General features: G+C 41.8%; 1 protein-coding gene across 2 annotated transcripts; it reads left to right on the forward strand.

Annotated features, from left to right (window-relative positions):
- The first annotated feature begins 783 nt into the window (after positions 1-783).
- Positions 784-17301, forward strand: LOC309651244 (protein Njmu-R1). 2 transcript variants are annotated; one of them, XM_082443741.1, is made up of 10 exons: positions 784-3291; positions 4191-4271; positions 7431-7556; positions 8467-8610; positions 8856-8913; positions 10727-10846; positions 11624-11688; positions 11842-11978; positions 12796-12899; positions 16059-17301. In XM_082443741.1, exons 1-10 carry the CDS (start codon positions 3152-3154, stop codon positions 16155-16157), a joined length of 1074 nt encoding a protein of 357 aa, XP_082299867.1. In that variant the 5' UTR covers positions 784-3151; the 3' UTR covers positions 16158-17301. The 2 variants fall into 2 exon arrangements, with proteins under 2 accessions (XP_082299867.1, XP_082299866.1); XM_082443740.1 differs by having other exon boundaries at positions 788-3291; positions 15149-17301.
- The last annotated feature ends 1923 nt before the right edge of the window (positions 17302-19224 follow it).

A 19224-nucleotide genomic window follows, 5' to 3' on the forward strand; every position in this document is an offset into this window, starting at 1 on the left:
CCCAATTTTTCATTTTGTTTCATTTCCCGGATTACTCCTTTCTGTAGTAAGTGTTGGACGTTTGCCTACTAAGTCGAAGAAGTCGCAGTCTTTGCCTTGTAATTCACAGATCGGTGACGGATGCGTAAACGACGCAGCGTGGCCACCGCGGTGACGGAAATTCGAGGTGCTGCGGAACCTCAGAGGAGGGGAACCTCAGAGGAGGGGAACCGTTTACAGGGCCTTGGCGGTCATTGGGGTATCGAGGAAGGCTTCCTGCAGGGTCAATGGGAGCAAACGAGGTGGAGGAGAGGGTATCTCACTAAGGGCGCAAAAAGTGCACGTCTTTGAGCCTGAGCACCTGAAAAAACACTAGAGATAGTAGGGTTGGAGCTCGTAGTGAAGGGGCTGATGGCAAGAGATAATCCTAGGGAGGCTGGCAAAGGCGACTTCCGGAGATTCTCCAGCAGTCTGAGGAGCTGGATTTTATGCTGAAGTCTCTGGGAAGCAACAGAAGAGTTTTAAGAGGGCAGGTAGAGAAAAACGCAAATAAGAGTATAGCTGGTTAAGAGTCCAGTGCTTGGGTTCATTTTCCACCAGTGCCACTGCCTATTTGCATGGCTTTGGGCAAGCCACTTAAACTTCCTCTGTCTGCACTTAGAGTTTGGCATAGAGAAATAACCAGTAATGTAACTTAGATGTTACTATTAAAAGGAAAAAGTAATAGTAGATATCCATGGAGCACTTATCGTGGGCCAGACAAGGACCCCACAAGCTGCAGGGCGGAGCAGCCAAAAAAAGGGGGGGGGAGCGGGGAGTTGAAGTAATTGACACAGAGTCACAGAGTTAGTAAGTATGAAGCTGAATTAGATTTGCGTTTTAGAAAAAATCGTTTTGCCTACAGTGAGAACAGTGGATTGGTGGAGGCTGAAAGGCAAGTCATAGAGAATGTGACAGTAATCTGGATAAGAGATGAAATTGGCCTGAAGTAGGGAGTGATTATAGAAAAGCATTTATTCATTCTTCCTAAAATAAAAAATAAGATAAATTTAGATGGTGCCCAGTGCTCTACCAAAAACAAAAATGAAGAAAGAAGGTGATGGAACAATATAAGGATGTCCACTCTTGCCACTCTTATTCAACATTGTACTGCAGGTCCAGCCAGGGTGATTAGGCAAGAAAAAGAAGTAAAAGGAATCCAGATTGGAATGGAACAAGTAAAACCATTTCTATTCAGAGATGGCATGAGTGTGTGAATAAAAGAAAAACCCCGCAAAGAAAAAGTAATGTGTTGAAATCCTACCCCCCAGTACCTCATAATGTGACCTTATTTGGAAATAGAGTCTTTACAGAGGTAATAATGCTAAGGTGAGGTCATTGGGGTGGACACTGATGACTGGTGTCCTTACAAAAAGAGGAAATTTGGTTGCAGAGATAGGTATAGAAGAAAACAATATAAAGAGACATAGGAAGGAGACCACTATAAATCAAGGAGAAAAACCTGGAACAGACTTTTCCCCATAGCCCTCAGAAGGAACCAACCCTGTTTTCACCTTGACTTTGGACTTCTAACCTCTAGAACTGTGGGACAATAAATTTTGTTGTTCAGGGTGCAGTGGTTAGGACTCAGCACTTTCACTGCTGGGACCCTAAGGTTCAGTCCTGCAAGCCACACAGCCAAAAAAAAATTTTTTTTGCGTGTGTGTTTAAACCACTCAGTCTGTGGTACTTTGTTAATGGGAACCCTGGAAAACTAATACACTTGGTTATAGAAAATTCTAAGGAATACATTTTTTAAAAATCTAGAGCTAATAAGCGTTCAACAAAGTTCACAGTACAAGATCAATATACAAAAATCAATTGTACTTCTATACACTAGCAACAAGCAATCTGAAAATAAAATTAAGAAAACAATTCTGTTTACAATAGCATTAAAAAGCATAAAAATTAGGAATAAATTTAACAAAAGTTCTGAACTATATTCTGGAAAACCAAAATATTGTAAGAAATTAAAGATCTAAAGAAGTGAAAACAAACAAAAAACAAAACAAAACAACCCTGAGATTAATTGTCCAATAATTTTAGGTCAACAAGTCATCCTCAATTCAATTTTGCAGTATTAAGAGTTCTAGAGGGACTTCCCTGGTGGAGCAGTAGTTAAGAATCCGCCTGCCAATGCAGGGGACACGGGTTCGAGCTCTGGTCTGGGAAGATCCCACATGCCGCGGAGCAACCAAGCCTGTGCGCCACAACTACTGAAGCCCATGTGCCGAGAACCTGCGCTCCGCAACAAGAGAAGACAGTGCAATGAGAAGCCCGCGCACCACTCGCCGCAACTAGAGAAAGCCTGTGGGCAGCAATGAAGACCCGAGGCAGCCAAAGATAAATTAAAAAAAAAAAAAAAAAGTTCTAGAGCCAGAGTGGGTTTGAATGCCACTCTGCCACTTATTAGCTATTTTACCATGGACAAGTTAAGTGATACTGGCCTTGGTTTACTCATCTGTCAAATGGGATAATAATATTTACCTCACGGAGTTGCGAGAATTAAATGAGTAAGTATTTGTAAAGCACTTAGAAGGGTCCTCACACACAGAAACTGCTCAGTACATGTTAGATATTATTTTTCTATATAAAGTTAACATGAGATGTAGGTGTACTTTAATATCTTTGATACGGTGATAGGGTGAAACGTGCAAGAAAAACATGCTTAGGCGTTACAAAATCTTAGAACTAATTCAGCAAACAGTTCTTGAGCACCGTAGGCCATGGGCTAGGACAGAGGATATAGCAGTGAACAAGCTGACATTCTAGTGGGAGAGACATAGTAAACAAATACATAACGTGGGGGTAAGTGCGATGAAGAAGAAGTAAACATAAGGGGACAGGACAGAGACTGATGGGACAGCAGGAGAGGTGCGTGTGGGATGTGTTTTGCATAGGGCAGTCAAGAAGTTCTCTCTGAGGAAGTGACGTTTCTGCAGAGACCTGAATGATGTGAGAGAAGAAGAGATAAAAATCAGGGGGCGGTCCAGCTTCCTCGCCTGAGAGCCCGGGAAACCGGCGGAACGCAGATACGCGAGGGCCGGGAGCCGGAGGAGCCGGGCCACCGAGGACTGTACGGCAGCGGGGGAGCGGTTTGGCGGGGACACAGGGCCGTTCAGTGGCCGCCGCGATGCTCCCCTCCTTGCAGGAATCGCTGGATGGGGATGAAAAGGAGGTAGAGAGCAGCGAGGAGGGTGGCTCCGCCGAGGAGCGGAGACTCGAGCCGCCGCCCAGCAGCCACTACTGTCTCTACAGCTACCGCGGAAGCAGGTGCAGCGCCCGGCCGCCCTTGTGGCCCCGCCCCCCCGGCCCCGCCGCCCGACCCCGCAGCCCACCCCGGGTCCCGCAGCCCACCCCGGGTCCCGCAGCCCACCCCGGGTCCCGCAGCCTGGCGGCTCTCAAACGCCGTCTTCTCCCCTCCCAGCCAAGGTCTCTGGCCCTCAGGGCCCTCCTCGCCTCACGCGGTACTTCCGGACCCCCATCCTGGACTTTTGTCCCTGGCCCTCCCATGCCTCTGCGCCCTGTCCTTGACATCTTCCAGCCCCGTCCTGTCGCCCCTGCCTTTTGTTTAGCGCAGTGCCACGCACGCTCAATAATGTCAATTCCCATCCCCTGTCCTTCCTGTCATTGTCTCCCCACTTTCCTCCATCCCCAACCCGCCATCCCTACCCCCACGCCCACCTTCTAGTTACCCTCTGTCCTTGCTGCCTCTTTTCCCTCTGCCCCAGCAGACTTCCTGGGGTTCTTCTGGCCCTGTAAAGTCTGTTTTTGTTTTTGTTTTGGCCGTAGTGCGTGGCTTGGGGGATCTTATTTCCCTGACCAGGGATTGAACCCAGGCCCTCAGCAGTGAAAGTTCCGAGTCCTAACCAGTGGACCGCCAGGGAATTCCCTGTAAAGTCTGTTTTTAAGAGTAAATTTCCTTGACTCTTCTGGATGTTTAATTTAGCCTTTCCTCCACCCCTTAAGTGGCCTGGAGAGAGAAGGAGCTCTTGTCAGGGCTGTTTTATGGGTTTTCCCTGTCAATGGAGGCAGTGGAGGATTCAAGCACTTCTACCTTGCAGCATTTTTAGTTGACTGCCCCTATCCTGCTTGCGGGGGGTGGGGGGCCCCATACTCCACTTGAGTTAGAACCCATAAGTTGATAGCTGACTTGCTTTTGCGGCGTGCAGATTGGCACAGCAGCGAGCGGACAGTGATGATGGAAGCCCAAGTGGCACAAATGCAGAAACTCCCTCTGGTGATGATTTCAGGTAAAAACAGCTTGGCCATAACCCGCGTATGTGCTTTTCTCTTAAGGGCATCATCTCTGGCCTGCAGATGTCAGTGGGTACCCTGTCTCCACGCAGCTTTCCCTGAGTCAAACCATCAAGCCCACCTCTCCCCTAGGAACCTCATCTTGATTTTCTTATTAGTTCATTTATTCAAGGCTGGGGCAGATCCAAATACCCTTGTGATTAGCCACACAGTTATTCTGAGCTTCTTGATTGGAACTCCAGTAAATATTCAATATCATATAAGTATCAAGAAATTTAAAATCCTCCCCCCCCCCACTGAATACCCTTTCATAGCTCCTCTGCTGCACGCTACAGTGTAAACTCCAAGATAGCAGGGATTGCTGTCTCTATTGTTCATCAATGTCTCCCTACCTCGTACCTTGAGTGGTACCTGGCACAGGGCAGATATTTAATATATACTTATATATATATGAATGAATGAACCTCAATACTTGATGGATGCAAAGTGGAGTATAATACAAAAATATGTTCACTGAGTGACTGGATGATGGATGATTTAAGGAATTTTTCAGGTACTGTAATAGAATTGCGGATAGATATATATATATATATTTTTTTTTTTAAGTCCTCATTTTTAGAGATACCTAATGAGAAATTTAGGAATGAAATAATATGATTCCAGAAACTTGCTTCAAAATAAGTCTGGGAAGTGGGAGGTATGGACAACATGGGAGTACAGGTGAAACAAGATTTTTTAAAAAATAATTTTTATTGCAGTATAGTTGATTTACAATGTTGTGTTAGTTTCAGGTGTACAGCAAAGTGAATCAGTTATATGTATACATATAGCCACTCTTCTTTAGATTCTTTCCCCATATAGGCTATTACAGAGTATTGAGTAGAGTTCTCTGTGCTATATACTAGGTCTTTTTTAGTTATCTATTTTATATATAGTAGTGTGTAAAAGTCAATCCCAGTCTCCCAATTTATCCCCCCCACCAAGTGAAACAAGATTGCCCATAAGCTGATAGTTGTCAAAACTGGGTGGTAGGTACATGTGGGTTCATTATACTATTCTATATTTTATATGTTTGAAATTTTCTATAACATGAAACCAAAGATGTGAGGCGTATTGGGTTTATATTTTATACTGGGAAGTTTGATGCCAGAAGAGCTTTTCTTCCTGCATATTCAATTTATAGTTTCTGTTTATATTCTAATCTCAACCAAACTGAAGTGTTTATGTTTAGCTCATAAATGATCACTAAGCTGGTGTGTTTATTCATGGGTAGTAGGTAGTTGGAGGATTGAGGAAAGAAGAGGAGGCATGAAATAGTGATCTCGAGGGACTTCCCTGGTGGCACGGTGGTTAAGAATCTGCCTGCCAGTGCAGGGGACATGGGTTCGATCCCTGGTCCAGGAAGATCCCACATGCCGTGAAGCAACTAAGCCATGTGTCCCACAACTACTGAGCCTGTGCTCTAGAGCCCGCGAGCCACAACTACTGAGCCCACATGCCACAACTACTGAAGCCCACGCGCCTAGAGCCCGTGCTCCGCAACAAGAGAAGCCACCACAATGAGAAGCCCACGCACCGCAATGAAGAGTAACCCCCGCTCGCCACAACCAGAGAAAGCCTGCAAGCAGCAACAAAGACCCAACGCAGCCGAAAATAAATTTAAAAAATAAATAAGTTAAAAAAAAAAAGTCAATCCCAATCTCCCAGTTTATCCCTGCCCCCCCCAAGTGAAACAAGATTGCCCATAAGCTGATAATTATCAAAACTGGGTGCTAGGTACATGTGGGTTCATTATACTATTCTCTCTACTTTTATATGTTTGAAAATTTCCATAACATGAAACCAAAGATGTGAGGCGTATTGGGTTTATATTTTCTATTGGGAAGTTTGGTGATAGAAGAGCTTTTCTTCCTGCATATTTAATTCATAGTTTCTGTTTATATTCTAATCTCAACCAAACTGAAGTGTTTATGTTTAGCTCATAAATGATCACTAAGCTGCTGTGTTTACTCATGGGTAGTAGGTAGTTGGAGGATTGAGGAAAGAAGAGGAGGCATGAAATAGTGATCTCGAGGGACTTCCCTGGTGGCACAGTGGTTAAGAATCCGCCTGCCAATGCAGGGGACACGGGTTCGAGCCCTGGTCTGGGAAGATCCCACATGCCGTGAAGCAACTAAGCCATGTGTCCCACAACTACTGAGCCTGCGCTCTAGAGCCCACGAGCCACAACTACTGAAGCCCGCGTGCCTAGAGCCCGTGCTCCGTAACAAGAGAAGCCACCACAATGAGAAGCCCGTGCACTGCAAAGAAGAGTAGCCCCCACTCACCACAACTAGAGAAAGCCCGCGCTCAGCAACGAAGACCCAACGCAGCCAAAATAAATAAATAAATTAATTAATTAATTTAAAGAAAAATAGAGATCTCAAAGAGTAGAAGAATGAGTGAACCAGGAAATGTTGTGATAGCTGGGCAGCGGTAGGGCCCACTGGAGGCTAGTGGTCATTAATTCAATTTATTTATTTATTTATGTATTTTGGCTGTGCTGCACGGCTTGCAGGAGCTTAGTTCCCCGACCAGGGATCAAACCCGGGCCCACGGCAGTGAAACCACCAACCTAACCGCTGGACCGCCAGGGAATTCCTAGTGGTCATTAATTTAAAATGCTACTAGACACTGTGGATGTGGGTTTTTGTCCAGCCACATTCAGCTGCATAGGTGCAGATGCCGAGTAGGTAGAGAGCTGGACTAACCAGGGCTGAAGTTTTGCTAAGCAGGTACAGGGAGGTGAAAACAAAGGGGTTGAATGAGAATGTGTGCAGGGGTGTGATTACAATGACTGGAATTTAAGCTGGGTAAGGAGGAAGGAGGTGAGGATGAGAAACTTGAGGTTTCTGTGAAAAAGATCTAAGGTCAGTGGCTTGGGGGTCCCAGTGGAGTCATAATACTAGAGAGAATGAGCTGGAAAGATAGAACTATTTTAAATGGATGAGGTAGATCATACTTGGTGATATACATTCCTAGAAGCCTCACCAACAGGAGTCAGATAGAAAGCTTTGCCGAGTCCTTAGTGAGGGCTTTTAGCGATGTCCTGTCTGACTTCCGGGGTGTAAATGCAGAGTCCACTGGTAAGGAACGTGTGTCTTTCATTTGTCAAGCCTCTCCTTGGCGGATACTAATCTACCATCTGAATTGGAGCCAGAGCTGTGCAGTTTCATTGCTAAGCGTCTTTCTAAGGGAGCAGTCTTTGAAGGGCTGGGTAATGTTGCATCTGTGGAGCTGAGGTAAGTATAAAATGTGCTGTATCCTGAGATTTTATTTCTGAGCTAAATATGAGAAGTGGTGAGAAACTCCAAAAGATCAGTACTTACTAGACCTGCAAAGTTCATCTTTGTTCCCTGGCAGCTGAGCACTGGGCCTCACACACATTTTTGTGGAATGGAATTAAGTGAGTGGCAGAGACTCTGCCTCCTCAGTGTACACATTTAGCCTTGTACTTGGAAGAAAAGAGCTGATTACCAAAACTAAAACTGTATACTTTACAGTTGTAAAGGGCTTTCACAAACTTCAATGCCATTCTCCTTACAAAGGGGTGATAAAGCAGATACTCTTACTTCCATTTTCAGATGAAGTCATAAGCTTAGAGAACTTGAGGTCCCAAGGCTGGTCACATTGATGGAATTCATGCTTAAATATAGGTGTCCTCAGTTGAATTCCAGCCATCTTTCCACTACACCCCTTGATTGTAGTTCACTTCAGACCATGATATTGGCATCAAGTCCTCTCAGGAGTATGAGGCCACATCCCAAAGATAAGGCCATCGGATAAACACTTCACATCTGCCTGGGGCTTCAGTGATTCATGAAGGTTTAGGGGAGGGAGAAAAGATGATTATATTTATGTGAACATGGATAAACTATGAACAAGAGTGAAATTTGCATGAATTTTTCACATAAGACAGGAGAATTCAAAGAAATTCCATGTTTGTTAGGTGCTGCTTTAGCTAAAGCCCGTTATGGTATATGTTCATTTTCCTCTGTTGTTACAAGTAAACCAAGAAGTCTGGGAAGCTCTGACCTACTGAGCAGTCTAATGGTATTGCCAGATCAGGATGACCAGGGCTCAGAGGAGTCTACAGAACTACATGCACGAGTTATCAAAATAATACATTTAACCTTTTTCTTTCTTTTCTAGAACTCCAGGTTACCGAGTTGGTTGTTATTACTGCCTTTTCCAACAAGAAAAACTGCTTTCCCAAACAGCAACAACAGACTCTGAACATAACTGTTCAGAGTATGTGGTCTGCTTTTTAGGAGGGTCTGAAAAAGGACTTGAGCTATATCCTTTCTTTGGTCTTTGAGGGTATCAGGAAGGAAAATGTTGGCAGGCAAGTAGAGGATTATTACTAGCAACCTCCGAAAAGGTTTTCTACCTCTTATGCATTAACTTCAATTTCAGACCTCCATACGACCAGTTTGTCTTGGCTTGTTTTAATTGACAGTTATTTGAGAGATTTTTATATTACCTATTGAGAGATAAAACCCTTTCTTGATTCATCCTTTATTGCTTCCTTAAGAACATACTTTCAGGCTTGAATTGGACAAGTATATTCAAGGGCTGAAAAATAACATGAACTGTGAGGTAAGATGATTGTGTTAATTTTTTTTAAAAAGAGTTTCATTTTTTTTTTTAATATTTATTATTTATTTGGTTGTGCTGGGTCTTAGTTGCGGCACGTGGGATCTTTAGTTGTGGCATGCGGGATCTAGTTCCCTGACCAGGGATTGAACCTGGGCCCCCTGCATTGAGAGCATGGAGTCTTAACCGCTGCACCACCAGGGATGTCCCTGCATTAAAATTTTTAAAGACTGGGATGATTAACATTATGCAACTGCTATACTTGTCAAATCATCCAGGTGGACACAGACACTTAGGAATTCTGAAAATGTGCTACTTTGCGGGCTAATAGGTGCTTGGGGGCTTCCCTGGTGGCGCAGTGGTTAAGAATCCGCCTGCCAATGTAGGGGACACGGGTTCGAGCCCTGGTCCGGGAAGATCCCACATGCTGCGGAGCGACTAAGCCCATGCGCCACAACTACTGAGCCTGCGCTCTAGAGCCCGTGCACCGCAACTACTGAGCCCGCGTGTCTAGAACCCGTGCTCCGCAACAAGAGAAGCCATGGCAATGAGAAGTCCGCACACCACAATGAAGAGTAGCCCCCACTCCACACAACTAGAGAAAGCCCGTGTACAGCAATGAAGACCCAACGCAGCCAAAAATAAATAAATTAATTTAAAATGGATTTGTTTTAAAAAAAAGAAGAAAAAAAAGAAAGGTGCTTGTTAAGGGAAGCAGGGAACATAGTCCTATAAGTGCTGTAAGTTTCACAAGACTGCTTCTGAAGTTTTGCATTTATGAAAAATTCAATCAATTAAATTCAAAGGTATATAGTAACATGCCAAGCGAGGAAGATGACGTTCTTTTCCCAATTTCTAGACACATAAGATTTATATTCTGGTCAGAACTAATGGCCCACAAAGCCTCTGGCACCAGAGACATGCTATGCAATGGGATGACTGTCCTTGAACTCAACCTCAAAGATTTTTAGAAACATCCCATTTTTCATTAATCGATCTTTTATGAATTAGATACATCCGTATCGATTCCTTTATCCATACCTTTTAAAAACTACGCGTTTGGTTGGTGGCAGTTAAGTCATAACTCTTATAAATTTACTACCCATTACACGTGGTAGTAATTCCTTTCACTTGTCGTGCATGTGCTTACAAGACACTGCAGGAGGGGAATGGATAGCATAGGAGTGAGCTGGGGATACGAGTCTAGGGGGAGCTGCTCTCCCAGGCTGGAGCTCTCCCTCCAGCCCCAGGGAGCAGCACAGCCAAGGAAGCCAAATGAGCTCCTGGCAGCGTGTCTGACACCCAGAGTGGGCTTGAGTGCTTTGATGCGATGACTTGTATCCTTCCCTGTTTGCATTTCGAATGTGAACGAACTATCTGCATTCTTTCAGTCATTCAACAGGCACTTTATAAGCTCATCCATGGACGTTTCAGATGCTGTGCCAGGTGCTGGGGAGAGGATTATTAAGAGAGTATCTCCAAGAGTTCACAGTACAGTGGGAGGAGATTGACATGTAAATGCCCCAACTCCTTTCAGTGAAGAAATAGCATGGAACCCTATTAATTCAGTCTCTTCATTTTATATAACGCATTTCTTAGTGTGTTTTTAAGAAATGCAGTACTGAATTAATCCCCACTCTGCCCAACAAGCCCAGCAAAGTTATATCACAATTCCTTTTTTAAAATTTGTGGTGTTAGCTTAAAAGAAGGTGTCTGTCCCCAGTTCTTTTCACTGTCAAGAGTATCATGAAGAAAATGTTAAGTCCACTAAGGTGAAGGCTGATATCAAAGCAAATGACATTCTCTCTTGATCTAGGAAAGGGGTGGGGAGAACCACGTACAGTCCTACCTGAGCAGCTGGTTTGAGGATGTTGTATGCCCAATCCAAAGGGTGGTTCATCTCTTTCAGGAGCAGCTTACCTTTCTGCTACATGCTGTAAGTATTGCCCAAACAAAATCATTTCCTTAATTGAGAATCACTTTGGCCGAGTTTGGATTATTTAAAGACATACTTATTTTCTCTGAACATTACCTTCCCCCCGGAACATTCATTCAGACAATGCCTGCAATTAGGATAGACCACACTCTATTTATTCAGATCTAGAAAGTTACACTACTAAGGTAGAATTGCAAATACTGAGTCTTCTAATAGGATAAAAGTTGTAAAATAATTACTTTTTTTTTTTTGGCCGCGCCGCACAGCTTATGCGATCTTGGTTCCCGACCAGGGATTGAACCTGGGCCACGGCAGTGAAAGCCCCGAATCCTAACCACTAGACCAGCAGGGAACTCCCTAAAATAATTACTCTTTGAAGTGATCTGGAAGAGGTGTAATTTTCAAAATAATTTGAGAAGGAAAATGGAAATCAAAAGTGATTTTACCGTATAAAAATGTCCAAATAAAAAATGAAAAATTCACTAAAATATCCAGACAATGGGGTAGGCTCAAGTAAATGGCCAGGTTTTTCATGTAAATATGTGGTAGGTAGATGCAGCTGAGGCTGGATGGCCCCACAAGCCCAGGTGGTGAAGCCAGGTTTCAGACCATTAGTAAGCAACAGCTGAACAAGGCTCTGGAGAGCTCCCGGGCAGTGCCCAGCAAGCATCGTCTAGCGTGGTGGTTATTGGGGGAGGTGATGTTTAGTCACAAGTGGCTGCTCAACAAGGAAAACTGGAATACATGTATCAGTTAGGCTTTATTTTTCTCTCATAGGCTCTGAGTTATACTCCTGTTGAGGTTAAAGAATCAGATGAAAAAACAAAGAGAGACATTCACAGGTAAAGAACAGTTTTGCAAAGAGAGAACCTTTTCCACAGCAAGCCTGATATTTATGTTTTTAACACCCACCCCCGCTCCCAATGCAGAATGAATTTGCTTCCTCCCTCCCATCCTGTAATATAATTTGTGCAAAAGGATTGTGTGTGTGGCAGGTTTCTGAGTGTGGCCAGTCTCCAAGGCCTTATTCACGAAGGCACCATGACGTCTTTGTGCATGGCCATGACGGAGGAGCAGCATAAGTCTGTGATCATCGATTGTAGTAGCTCCCAGCCTCAGTTCCACAACGCAGGTGAGCCACAACCCCGGGAGCAGGCTTGTGAATCTCCTTTTTTGCGCTGAGAACAAATGATGCAAACTTATCCTTCCTGTCTTGTGCAGTTTTACATGTTTATCCCCAAATCACCAAAAACAATAGCAGTTCTAGAAACATGGAAATCATGTCATGCCTAGCAATTCTTCTCCTAGGTATATAGAGAACTCTTGTATATGTACACAAGGAGACAAATACAAGATGTTCATAAGGGCACTGTTTGAAATAGCAAAGAACTGAAAGCAGCTTAAGTGTCTGTCAACGGGAGAATTGATAAACTGCTCTATTCGTACAATGGAATACTATATAGCCATGACAATGAGTGAACTAGAGCTATATGTCTCAGTATAGCACACAAACATATTATATAGTGCAAGAGCCATTAAAGAAAAATACAGTTTTAACCTATGCAAAATAATACTATATAGGGCTTAGAGATAAAGTATGTGGCAAAAGTTTAAAGAAAGACACGGGCATGATAATCCTTTCTGATGGGAAAGGAAGGGGATGCGATTGGGAAGAGGCACATTGGAGCTTCAACCATTTTGGTATTTCTTAACCAGGTGGTGAGTTAAGTTTTTTTAGACCATTATAGAAGTCTTAAATAATTCATTATAAGAGTTTTTATAAAGGAGAAAAGAATATCATGATGTATACAAATATTGAATCATTATGTTGTGCACCTGAAACTAATATGTCAATTACACCTCAATTTAAAAAAAAGAAAATAAATAAAAAGAAAGGAAGAATAAATGTCTTGTGATTTCACTTTTATTTTTTCTAAAATATTTTATAGGAAGCAATCGGTTTTGTGAGGATTGGATGCAGGCTTTTTTGAATGGTGCTGAAGGAGGTAACCCTTTTCTTTTTCGACAAGTCCTGGAGAACTTTAAACTAAAGGTAACTAATTGGCTGTGTGCCGAGTGCCACACGTAGTCTTTGTCTGAATTGTAATTAGTACCAGTGACTGAGTAACAAATCTGCTTTGTAGCTATGATGTCATTCTCAAAACTATAATCCTCAGTGCCAGTTTTTCCATACCCAGTGACCACTGGGTACCTAAACTTTTCATCTTTGCTAATCTGACAGGTGACGATGGTATATCACTGTTTTTATTTGCTTTTTTTTTTTTTTAATTTATTTTTTGGGTGTGTCGGGTCTTAGTTGCAGAGTGCGGGCTCTTCATTGTGGTGTGCGGGCTCTCTGGTTGTGGCACGCAGGCTTAGTTGCCCCACAGCATGTGGGATCTTAGTTCCCTGACCAGGGATCGAACCAGCATCCCCTGCATTGCAAGACGGATTCTTAACCACTGGACCACCAGGGAAGTCCCTTTATTTGCATTTTAAAAATTCAGTTTATTTCAACCAAAACCAATACGGGTTGCCCATTTCTCCCACTCCCTACCTCCTGCCTCTGGTGGCCACCAGTCTGTTCTCTAAGTCTATGAGCTTGTTTTTTTTTTGTTTTTTTTTTTAAATCTATACATATTTGGATTCCACATGTAGAAGAGATCGTGTGGTATTTGTCTTTCTCTATCGGACTTGTTTCACTTAGCATGGTGCCCTTGAGGTCCATCTGTGTTGTCACCGATGGCAGGATCTCATTCTTTTTCATGGCTGAGTGGTATTCCACTGTGTATATATACCACAGCTTCTTTGTCCAGTCATCCGTCAGTGGACAGTTGGGTTCTTCATGTCGTCGGTGATGCTGCAGGGAACATGAGGGTGCAGATACCTTTTTGAATAGGTGTTTTTGTTTTCTTCAGGTAGATGCAGAAGGAGCATTGCTGGATCGTATTTTTTTCCTTTGGATTATTACCTTAGGGTATATTCCCAAAAGTGGGATTACCAAGTTAAAGTGTTTGAATGCTTTGGTTCCTATTACAAATTGCCAGCTTGCACTTCAGAAAAATAGGAACAAATTACAGAATGGCCAGCAATGTGTGTGGGTTTTCTATGCAGAACCTAATATAACAGTTTTTATCAATCTTATTTATTTTTATTAATTCAATATTGGCACTCCATAGCTATTCACATCTGTCTTTAATTATTATTCAGGCTGAACATTTTTTCATGTTAGTTTACTGTTTGCAAGTAAACAAACAAAAAGACACATTTCAATGGAGCAAATCTATCCACTATGATATAGCGACATTATAAATTGTAAAGGCAATACTAATGAAAGATGTTACCTGTCATTCTCTATATGTAAACAATATCTTTATATTTTTTTTTTTTTTTTTTTTTTTTAAAGAGTGGGAATTTACATTTTTTTTTTTAAATTTTATTTATTTATTTATTTATTTATTTATTTATTTATTTATTTATTTATGGCTGTGTTGGGTCTTCATTTCTGTGCAAGGGCTTTCTCCAGTTGCGGCAAGCGGGGGCCACTCTTCATCGCGGTGCGCGGGCCTCTCACTATCGCGGCCTCTCCTGTTGCGGAGCACAGGCTCCAGACGCGCAGGCTCAGTAATTGTGGCTCACAGGCCTAGTTGCTCCGCGGCATGTGGGATCTTCCCAGACCAGGGCTCGAACCTGTGTCCCCTGCATTGGCAAGCAGATTCTCAACCACTGCGCCACCAGGGAAGCCCTCTTTATATTTTTTGATAAATTGTCAAGTAGAGTCCGGGTCTTAACCATAAATTTGCATTATTCTGTATCTATTTTGTACCATAAGCCTTATTCACAATAATTAAAATGATTTTTTAAAAACAAACACAAACTAGAATCCTCAAAAGGCATTCCATTTATATTTTTCAGTGGCTTCTGCATATGTACCACTGCATATCCAATTAATTGGATTGAATGCTTGCTTATATTTCAAGGACATCAGTCTTGTAATTTGTGACATATCTTAGTTGGAAAGCACAAAAAAAGGAGTTCCATGCCTAAGCGTTCAAAATTTTGGTGGGGAGGCATGTTGTCACCTTATTTAGGAGATTTGTAAAGTATTTTTACTTTATATATATAAAAGATTTTGTTCTACCAAGGGCAAAGTATATTAGCAATAAAAATGATGAAAATATTCAAAAATAAAAAGCAAACATTTCAGTAACATATGTTGAGCTCTCAGCTGGATAGGAGATCTTTTTCAGGCTTCATTATTATCTCACTAAACATATATTTAACTGGGTAATCTTTTTCTAGGCCATACAAGACACAAATAATTTGAAGAGATTTATCCGGCAGGCAGAAATGAGTCATTATGCTTTGTTTAAATGTTACATGTTCCTAAAGAACTGTGGTAGTGGAGATATCCTTTTGAAGATTGTTAAAGTGGAACACGAAGAAATGCCCGAAGCCAAAAGTGTGGTAGCTGTCCTCGAAGAATTTATGAAAGAAGCTCCTACCCAAAGTTTTTGATCACATGTTTTGAGATGATTATATTGTGAAGTTATGCAAGCCTTGGTGTTTGAAATTGCAGTTGTTATAACTGTCATAGGATTGCTATTTCAGATTATTTGAAACATATTCTAGGTTTTTTCATGTTGTACTTTTAAGATTAAACCTAATTAGACATATAAATCTGAGGCAAGTCTTCACTGAGCCCTAGATAGATATGTGTTAGAGTTGTGAAAATTTTACATTTGCTGGTCTCATAAATTCTAGACTTCAGGGAGTTGTTCCTTAAAAAACTTCAGAGGAGATCTTGTGGCTTCTGTGAGGAGTTTGCTGCAGTATTTAGCAAGTTTTCCTCCCAGAAAGATGATAATACTTCTTTCTCAACGTACTATAGCTTCTTTTAAAAAAAGTACTTCTAGTCTTAGGACAGATTAACACCACGACACCATTTCGAAAACAGATCTGTGCATCCTGTGGGTGCTTGATAGATTTTTTTTGTCTGATTGATAATGGATGGATGATGAAGCCAGCTTTTATGTCAATATGCAAATAAATCATGAGTGTGTAAGGAAGTAAATGAGCTTTAAAAATAGATGTACTAGCTTCAAGATAAAACATTATCTCTGATGGAAAGCTACTGCAGAAGTGGCCCCATCACTTTCTTCATTTGTTCACAGGTATTTGCCAAGAGCCTATATTTTCTTTTTTCTTTCAGATGAAAATGCTGGAGTTTTTAAACCGAGTGTTAAAAAAGAAACAAAAGTACATAAATTGTACAAGCAAATGTAACAGAGATTCTTCATGTCAGGGTTAATCATTGCTTTTAGTTTTTTGTACATTTGTTGCAAGCCTTAAATTGTTTTATTCTGAATCAATTGAAAGTGTTCTCAGAGCCATTTATAATTCCCATGGAAGCCAACTGTAGCTACACACGTATGACTGCAGTTTGTTCTGCTTAGCTCTTTAATAAATCCATTTGATAATGATTTTTGTTTAGAAGATCAGAAGTCTTGTGTTCTCACTGCCCTCAGGATGCTCAGAGGAACACAAGCCCGTAAAAATCTTCTCCTACACGCATCTAAATTCACATTAAGTGCTGAGTTTTAACTTTGCAAATGACTGACAATGGCCTTCTGCTTTCTCTTATATAGAAGTCTAGAGACATGACTCACTGAGCCATTTCTTTTCTTTAATGAGAAATACAATTCAGGATCCTCATAAAGGCTTTCATATGGTTTTAAACTTTAATAACTTGGATCATAGTCAGTGTAGGAAAAAAAAATCCAAGTAGCATCTTTTTTATAGCATTAAATTCAGAATGACTATGGAAAACAAGCGATTTTATGGCACAGCCCTTGAATCTTTTTCTAATGTAGGGTTGCCCACTTGGAAATCAAATTTTTAAATAAACAATGTTAAGACATCAACATTTTGAGTCTGGAAAACATATTTTTCATTTTCAAATTCACATATCATTCAAGAGTCCATGTTGTAAATAGCATTTAAAAGCAAATGTATTACCTGCTTCAAGTCATTTATGGATAGGGTCAAGGCATAATTACATATTCTTTATATGTACTTCTATATATACTTTTTGTAATGTAAGCTCACTACATTACACAGTTATATATAAAACAGTCTTATTTTAAAAGTGTATGATAAACTGTATATCACTACTGTAGACAAGGAAAATAGTGACATGGCGTTGAATATCTTGTGGGCCATGAGAAGAAACTCAAAGAGCTCATGACCAAAAACATGTACTGTATTCAAATTTTAATAAGCTAATATATTAACTTTTAAAGTTTTAAAAAGCATTTGTTCAAGTGTGGAATACATTATGTATTATTTGTGTGCTATACACAGGAAATGTATGTTTGTCACGTATCAAAAATGGTCTCAATTTATCTGTAATTATATTTACAATAATAATAATAAAACAGCTTAGCTTCTCACCAGCACAGTCATTTTTATTCAGTGAGCTCAATTCTCCAGCCTGACATTTTTATTAATTCGCAACAAGTTTATGGGGGAAATTATACTTGTTAGGCTAAGGAATTTGTTGAAGGAAATCAAATCACCTGCTGGGGGACACCTTTCTGCATCCTGCAGGAGGCATCAGGCAGAGTGTAGGAGCAATTTCCATCACAATGTTTTATTCATTGTCCAGTAAAGTTTACCTCTCGAACTCAATAACCCAAGTCAATTCCTTTCACTCCCATTCATTATTAACCATGACAGAATGCCTCTCCTTTACCAGAGGATCACTTATACCAGATGCCAGAAAAGCCTGCAGGCGTCTCAGAAATAAGATTCAGTTACTAGGACTACATTTTCCTAACCATGTGTCTTCTTAGTCATGGAAACCCCACTGGCTTCAATGAAGTCTTTCCATTTGGAGGTCTAAGAAGGCAGCTCCAGTCCTATATCTGCTAAACTTCTTAAATGTGCCTCATGGACTTCATACCACTCTGCATTGGCATAAATGCTAGATTCTGGACATTGGGGGTGATAGTGGGTGATAGCTGCTGATTTTCTTGTGACCTACCTCTGGGAGGGCTGACAAAATGGAGATCCTGTTAAGTGAACACCGAGTGAATGTTCCAAGGTTCATGGCTGTGACCAATGGCCCCAGGCCCAGGGCAATGAGACTGGCTCTTTAAACAAACACCCTGATGCTTCTACAGACTTAGTGTCCTTAAAGTTCTATACAAACACCCGAAGGCTGAGAACATGACCTTCGGAACCAGGCAGTCGGGTGTGATCCTACTAGCAAGTTACTGAACTTCTTTAAGCCTTGCCCTCATGTGTCAATACAGGTGTACTTACACCCACTTCACACCAAGTAGCTGTGCAATTAAATGAGAGTAAGATTGAAAGTGCCTCTCGCCCAGTGCCCTGGCACATAGTAGGTACCCAGTAAATGGTCTTCATAATTACCTCATTATCGGTAAACATTAAGTAATGGGAAGAATGAGAATCTTTCCATTACTTAATGGTAGAAGGGAGGAAGGGAGGAAGCCGAAGAGTGAAGAAGGAAGGGATAAGAGGCCAAGTCCAAAGCTGGCTTAACGACTTTTGGCTGCCAGGGAGCTTACCTTTAACTGCCTCGGGTGTCGGAACCTGGAACTGAGTCCTGGGAGCACGGCTGCTGACAGGGTCCAGACTTTCCTTCTAGGGGAGTCAGTTCTCCACACTCCAAACAGAAGTGGGTTCCTGGACCTTTAGGCTGAACCCTGCTCTCAAGTTTGTTCTGGGGTGCCTTCTGCCATCCCAGAAAGCATTTTAAAATATTTGTAAATGATACACAGGAAACTGATGTGAAAACATTTAAGGGAAACAACTCCCACAGTGAATTTAACAGGGTAGTTTAATCCTCCAGCGAAAGTTATGAATGGCAAAACTACATACACCGCCATCAGCTTAGAAAAACTGGTGAGAACGGATCACCTTCTCAGGTTTCACCCGTTCAAAGCCCACTCGATTGTTAAACTTACCAAGCACCAGACTCTACCTTAACACTTAATGCTCCTCTTATTTTCCCCTTCTGTATGTGAACTGTCCATGCCCTTTTACCCTGAGAACATTCCTAATCGCTTCTCCAGATCAGGGTGCTGACAGTCTCTAGAAAGACCTAAAGACTAGGCCATTGGGGTAAAAAAGGAAGTACCTAGGATATTTTGAAGACAATTCCTCCAATAATAATAGTCAAAATATTAAGCTCTCATTGGGGTACCGTGTAAGAGTGGAAGGGGAAGGCAGGGCACCCACCAGGACAGCTGGCACAGAGGTTCTTGACCTGAAACTATGGATGAGTTTCCTTATTCACAGCCCTCTCCCCCTAAATCATACACAGAATTGTCTGTCTGTGCATTTTTATG

Source organism: Balaenoptera physalus, assembly GCF_965194825.1.
Source record: "Balaenoptera physalus genome assembly, chromosome: 20".
Lineage (NCBI taxonomy): Eukaryota > Metazoa > Chordata > Mammalia > Artiodactyla > Balaenopteridae > Balaenoptera > Balaenoptera physalus.

What these genes read in the sequence shown, in the direction of transcription:
- LOC309651244 (XM_082443740.1), top strand. Translation starts at nt 3,152, where the DNA reads ATGCTCCCCTCCTTGCAGGAATCGCTGGATGGGGATGAAAAGGAGGTA. An exon ending in TACAGCTACCGCGGAAGCAG is followed by an intron (nt 3,292 to 4,190) that starts GTGCAGCGCCCG and finishes TGCGGCGTGCAG; the next exon opens with ATTGGCACAGCAGCGAGCGG. An exon ending in AAAATAACATGAACTGTGAG is followed by an intron (nt 8,914 to 10,726) that starts GTAAGATGATTG and finishes CTCTTGATCTAG; the next exon opens with GAAAGGGGTGGGGAGAACCA.